Genomic DNA, 6,891 nt, shown 5'->3' with positions numbered 1-6,891 from the left:
TTTTTAAGATATTAGTTTTTGTAGATTCTTTCAACCTCCACGTCAGTCCACGTCTCAAAATATTGTAATCTGTGAAACCAGTGTATGAATTTAATTTAATGATGATTTATTGATTCAGTTAAGTCTGAAGGGGATTCCGGTGTCAAAATATCAGGACAAAGCAAAGAATAACAGTATAAATGGAATTGGAGTCCTGTTCCTGAGGCGTCAAATCTTTAAAAGAAGAAAAACTGTCTTGAAAGAGGGTGAGGTCTGTAGTGGAGTTTGTCTTTTGCACGTACTGATTGTAAAGGTAAAACTGAAAAGAAAAGCGGGAGGAAGTAAATTTGTCTTTAAAAAAAAAAAATACTGTTAATAATTACAAATTGCAACTTCTAAGAATTATGATTTATATCACATGATGGAATGTAAAACAGATTCAGCCTCACCCCAAGCAAAAGCCACAGTACGCACAGATTTTTTATTTTTTATTTTTTCTCATTTCCTGCTTCAGACACTCGTGTCACAGTTGCGTTTCAAACTCCTCAATTTCAATGGGATTTTTCAAAAGGGCCAAGTGAGCCCGTCGATTTGCAGGCATGTCGAACAAGTGCCACTGGAATTCATGTGCCAATCGTGCAGTGAGCTGGCTGTCATCTGACCAACTACCACGTGACAGTCGATTAAAGGGAACCTCAGTGAGAAATTACGGCATTGAGCTGCCCACACGCCGGTTCTTGTGACTCTGTAGCGAATACACACCGTGCACTGCACAGCTTCACATCACAGAAGGGACCGTTACTGTATAGTCAGGCTGTGTTACACGACTAGTTACTGTATGTCTTCATATCGCTTCTTCTCTTTATGTTCCTTTTCTGTTTGTGTATTTTCCCCTGTCCCATGTTTGTTAAATTTTAATATTTTACAGTATTTTTTTTACCTTTTAAAAAAAATAAAATAAAATAAAAACTTGCTGTGAAATCTTTTCCCCACTTTTTTTTTTTTTTTTTACACAATTTAAATGTGGGGAAACTTAAATTACTGGGGGGAGACATGAGCATGATCACACATCTTGTTGTTCCTGCACCACCTCTCATGTTTCACGACTTGGATGCCACCTATTGTTTATTCATAACCTGCACTCAGCGGGTGTCAGACTCCTGGACGTCACTGTAAGAGGAGAACGGGAAAGCACAAGGGGCTGAACTATAAACCCTCCGAATACAAGAACCACAGAGAGGCTGTTTAGGCTCAACGGTTCATGTTACACGTGGGCTAACACCGGATGGGTCCAGGAGTCGCACGCCGAGCGGGAGCTTGGGTTTTTACGTGCGCGTCTCCGGCTCACGGAAAGCAACAGGTGATGAGGGAAGGGGGACCGGCCACAGCCCGCAGGGAACAGAGACAGACAAACAAGCGCAGCTCTGGTGCAGCCGCTTCATCACACAGACAACGTACTCACTAATGATCTCAACAACGTCCAGCACAGCCGAGATGGTTACGCAGGGTAAACTTCAGATCAGCGCCGTGGAGAATGTCGAAGGTAAATACTTTTTGTGATCTTTCAAAAAGGGAATCCTGCACTTGACTGTCCTTAGGTTTTATTGTTGTTCAACTACTTGCTCACCTTGGACACCGAACGAGTGGGAAAATGGTGCATTATTGGTGAATTATTCGGGGTGAACATGCCGGGAATAGACGACCTTATTTCAGGGCCCCGAGCGAGCTGTTTTCAATGCCCTTGTTAATCAGAAAATGTGTCTGTTTTATATACAGTAACTGTAAAATGTAAATTGAATAACTTTGGATTTTGGACTGTTGTGTGACAAACAAGCCAGTTTTTGTATGTGTCACTTTCAGCCCTTAGAATTGTGTTTGTTTTTTTTGTTTCTTTGAAAATAGATATTGAAAATCCACCCTAAGAGTAGACAGTTGTAGTTTTTTTGTCTTAATACGGCCTATGTAACTGATTTTGAGGATGCTGTACCTAAAGTTCAGCAGCTTTACCCGACACCCTGTGACTCCGGCGCATGTGAAGTGATGTGACCTCACGTAGAGGTTAATTACACCATTAATGACAAATGAGAAGTGTGGGTCTACCACACCTCGCTGCCCGATTGCATGAATGTTTTGTCTCACCTTTAGCAGAAAAAAAAAAAAGGTGCTATCCCACTGGACCAGATTTACTGTCTAATTGTGCGACTGGGAAACGACTACAACAGCCTTCGGTTCTGGATTGAAATGCTCACTTGTGTGGATGAAGGGGGCCGTGGAAAATATGCAAAGTCCTGTGCCTCTCTGCACTCCGGTACGAGCTTCTGAAGTGTTTTCCACTCCCTCTACAGATAAAAACTCCGGGAGACTGGGCTGTTTCGGTTGGCTGCTGGTCATCGTATCCCTCCTCTTTATAACAGTAACCTTCCCGCTCACAATATTTATGAGTGTTAAGGTAGAGTATATTCTCATTGATGTATGCTACTGATTAAGATGAGACCGGTATTTGTTTCTGAAAGCTGATGCAGAAATCAGTGTCTTTGTATTGGACTTGCTCTGAGTCTTTTTTTTTATTCTGCATTCACTGTTCTGGTTTTTGACCGTTTTTACGACCGTTTTAAAATTCCAACCAAGTTTCATCAATTTCCCTCATGGATTTTTGGCAGGTCGGAAAAAGCCTTAAACTAAATCCATCAGTCTGGCTTTCGAAAAGTTTATAAGCTTTTCGAGTGAAGCACATTTGGGACACAGAAAAGTCATTCTTTTATTTATGAAAGGGGCTGCACATAGCAAGTGACACACAGAACCAGGATCATTTAGTCACCCGTGTAACTTATCTGTGACACTATAGCTCTGTGTTTTTATAAGTTAGTAGCTCTTTAAAAGCCCGTATGTGGAGACTTTTTTTTACGGGATTACAGCATCATTCAAATTACTCCGATGCACAAATTGGCTTCAAGGCAGGCTGACTCAGCGTCTGTTCAGTCGCGGGGAGTGGACTTTTTTTTAAAAACTGATTTACAAAAATGCATCATTGGCCAGTCAAATGAATCAATAAAAGTAGCAGATGTTCAACACAGAGGCTGCACTCTGAGAGAAAACCACCATCCCATATGAAATGGATCACACTGAGAAGCTGATACTGTGTCTAATTCTGGCCGGCTATGTCAGAATACTGATACATGGGTCTAACCTTTACCGTCATGCATTTGCATTAAGCTCACTTATGTGGCTGATATCTGATTTCTTTCCCTTTGCACCGATTTGTTTTTCGTCTTTCTTATGCTCTATGTACGGCTGGTTGTGTTTCTATCATCCAGATAGTGAAGGAGTATGAGCGAGCCGTCATTTTTAGACTCGGCCGGATCACCGACAGGAAGCCTAAAGGGCCAGGTTTGTCGTTTAATGTGTTACATAGAAGAGCAAAAAAAAAAAGAAGAAAAAAGTCATTTCAGAAAGTTGGTTCCAAAATATGATCCAATTCGGCCTCAGTGGAGTTGGATAGGACTTCTATCTGAAAGTTGTTACCAACCAGTTGGACTGCCCAGTTTGATGCTCAATGAACAACTGACATTTTTCTCATTTCATCATGTTATATTCAACAAGAACTTCTACAGTATAGGATGGTCTAAATAGGTAAATAGCCAAAACACTTGTTGGATCTTTATTTCTCTCCAGGACTTTTCTTCGTTCTGCCCTGCACCGATAACTTTGTGAAAGTGGATCTGAGAACCGTGTCCTTTGACATCCCACCACAAGAGGCAAGGCTTTTTTTTTGTTTTTTTTTTGCATTTGTTCTATTTACATCAAATGTAGTAATATAATTTGTGTCTCTCGAAATCTCCTGTATCAAAGCTTGTATACAGTTTCTGTCAATAATAAGAACTGTCCGTCATCTTCCTGGATGATCAAAACAGTAGCAGCAACCTAACCGCAACTTTTTTTACCTTTGCAGATCCTAACCAAAGACTCAGTAACAGTGTCTGTGGACGGCGTGGTGTACTTCCGCATACATTGCCCGATCTCATCGGTGGCCAATGTGTCCAACGCACACTCATCTACACGGCTGTTGGCTCAAACCACCCTGAGGAATGTACTCGGTACCAAAAACCTTGCAGAGCTGTTGTCTGACAGAGAGGGCATATCGCTCAGTATGCAGGTGAGGATAAAGTGTGCGGTCATAAGATTTATGGGGGAGGACAGGAGAGCAGTGGGAATGTTCGATATATAGCAACTTTTAAAAGGATTGTAAAGAAATGGTTGAAGATAAAATCGAAATTTCATTTATGTTATGATGACCACTACATCGGTTTAACCTATTCCTGTCAGGTTGTGCAGCTCGCTGAGCATCTGTGCAAACAGACTGTGGCAGTTCAAAAGTCCAATATTTACCTCCTATTTTCCTTACAATGATTTGTTTGCATTTTGACTAGGTGCAGTACATGTTCATTTGAGAAGAAAGCATTAGCAGGGAAGAAAATCTAACGCCAACATGTGACAAAACAACACAAATGCAAATTCAATGTGCTTTTCATGGTCCTGAAAACCTGAACTGATATATTCTCTCTCATTTTATCTCTATTTTGGTCGAAAAATATTGGGATATTTAATTGTGCCTTGTTCACCAGCCGTCGTTAACTTTGTCTATCTGTTGTTCGGTACCGTGGGTTCATCAGAGCTTGTTTGCATTAAACTGCTGTTTGCTTCTGCTAAAATGGCAATGATGAGAGCGGTTAGCTCGAACCAGAGAGCAGATGCACCACAAAACCAAAACGGCTAAAAGACTCCATAGAGCTAACAATGGTTTTCTGACTGGATTATTTGTCATTCAATATTCCCCCTGCAGGAAGCTCTGGATGAAGCCACTGATCCCTGGGGCATTAAGGTGGAACGTGTGGAGATCAAGGACGTGAAGTTGCCTCAGCAGCTGCAGAGAGCCATGGCAGCAGAGGCAGAGGCCAGCCGGGAGGCCAGAGCGAAGGTGAAGTGGGGCGATGGAAGATTTCATTTAATTTCCTCTTTGTACCTTTTAATCCTTCAAAAAAGAAAGTAGAACGGAGGATCGTCTGTCTGTGTTTCAGATCATCGCTGCCGAGGGAGAGATGAAGGCCTCCAGGGCCCTGAAAGAAGCCTCTCTGGTGATCGCTGAGGCACCCTCTGCTCTCCAGCTGCGGTACCTGCAGACCCTCAACAGCATCGCAGCAGAGAAGAACTCAACCATCATCTTCCCTCTGCCCATAGATATGTTGCAGAGTTTCATGCAGAGGAAGTGATGAATCTCATAGTCCTATTAGAGCTAAATTAAGTCCGATTTGCACCGATATTATTGTTATATTATTATTATTACAGTTATAAGCTTCAGTGGTATCTCTTATAGATTGGTCCAGTGGCACACTGCTGAATTGTGTTCTACACTGCATTATCACCTCCTAAACATAGAATTTTTTTCTATTTTAAGTAAAATAAAAAAGAGCTCTATATCATAATCACGTATTTAAAAGTATATCCACTCCAAATCTCACGTTTGTACACTTTCTTATTGTGATTTAATACTTTAATACAAAGTGCAACATATACAGTATAGACGTTACTGTCTTATCACTGACCACAATATTTTTAACCAGCTAAGCTACAGTTGCAGTTCTGAAGGACAAATAAATAAATAAATATATGAAATGCACAAGAAATGTAAAACAAAAATAATGCACAACAACCTTATAAAGACATGCTTTCATATAAACTTATCCAGGGCATGAATTTCTGAAATACTGAATACAATCTTTGCAACAAAAGTCCTGTACACAACTACGAAAGTACCGCCATCCACGTGGCACCCCGACCCTCTCTGACATTGGACGTAAACTGTAAACAAAACCTCTTATTCTGGTGTGGAACAAACATTCAGTACATGAGTACAAGGCCGTGTCCATAGGACACACAGGCAATCAGTGCAATGGGAGTACCTGATGGAGAGAAATATCATTTCCACTTCCTCTCAGAACACAGCAAGTCCAACCAGCAACCAGGTTAAACATGATCAACTTGTTGTCCTAACAGTAAAAGCAATTCACCTACGACCAGACTCCTGTTTGAGCAGGTTTTCCATGTTTTTACATCCGGGGAGCTGATTATTAAATCATATTATCACAGCAAAGCAATATTTCTTCAAACTAGTTTTATGTATTTGCTGACCGAGCTATGCTCTTTAAAATATTTATACATATTTTGTACATCCAAATAATTGTATACAAAGGACAACTTGCATAACAGACAGTGGAGCTTTGTGGTTATGTAAACATGAGCATAAGTTTAAAAAAAAAAAAAGTTTAACTAAAAGAGTACAACTACTGTAATACAGAAAAAGGTTATGGCAGTTGCTTCCCTTTGATGATTCATAATTCTCAACACCTGAGATTATTCTCTACAATGAGAAATGAGGTAACAGCTTGCAGCTTTAACAAATTTAGGATTTTTTTTTTTTGTTAACATGAATTTGCCGAAAGTCAATTGGAGGTTAAAAACATTTGGGATGAAAGTCTGGAAGCCGTAATTGTTTTGTTTTTTTCCATCACATTTGTTCTCAGAACTCAGAGAGAACATTTAGCGAGACAGAAAAACGGAAACAATTCCAGGTAGCTGCAAGAGCAATGGTAAGGTACACTTAAAGAAAAAAAGAAAAAAGAAGAAGAGAATGTATGTTAAACTGTACAGATACAACATAATGAACAGATGTTGGTTTTACATGTGTTCATGTCAATACTTTTTGTCAAGAACTGCTGTGTCTGCACAATTTATGGCTGATTTTGCCGCAGTTAACTCCAGACACCTGACCGCTGTAGTACACGATGAACCGCTGCGTTTAATGATTTCGTCTTTGGTGGTTCTTCTACAGATCCTGCGCTTTCGTTTTGCGGGGAA

General features: G+C 40.5%; 1 protein-coding gene across 1 annotated transcript in view; it reads left to right on the top strand.

The window, feature by feature from the left end:
• stoml3a (stomatin (EPB72)-like 3a) overlaps nt 1-5,273 on the top strand; it is a 5,581-nt gene extending 308 nt beyond the window's left edge. The window contains exons 1-7 of the mRNA XM_040131114.1: nt 1-195; nt 2,304-2,428; nt 3,294-3,366; nt 3,652-3,734; nt 3,929-4,132; nt 4,820-4,954; nt 5,055-5,273. The exon at nt 1-195 is cut by the window's left edge and continues 308 nt beyond it. Of these exons, the coding sequence (XP_039987048.1) occupies nt 180-195; nt 2,304-2,428; nt 3,294-3,366; nt 3,652-3,734; nt 3,929-4,132; nt 4,820-4,954; nt 5,055-5,246 (828 nt within the window). The 5' untranslated portion in view covers nt 1-179 and the 3' untranslated portion in view covers nt 5,247-5,273. The remainder of the gene's footprint in view (nt 196-2,303; nt 2,429-3,293; nt 3,367-3,651; nt 3,735-3,928; nt 4,133-4,819; nt 4,955-5,054) is intronic.
• Nucleotides 5,274-6,891: the final 1,618 nt, after the last annotated feature.

This window comes from Xiphias gladius, chromosome 7, assembly GCF_016859285.1.
Source record: "Xiphias gladius isolate SHS-SW01 ecotype Sanya breed wild chromosome 7, ASM1685928v1, whole genome shotgun sequence".
NCBI lineage: Eukaryota > Metazoa > Chordata > Actinopteri > Istiophoriformes > Xiphiidae > Xiphias > Xiphias gladius.
This window is presented reverse-complemented; position numbering and strand designations above follow the sequence as displayed.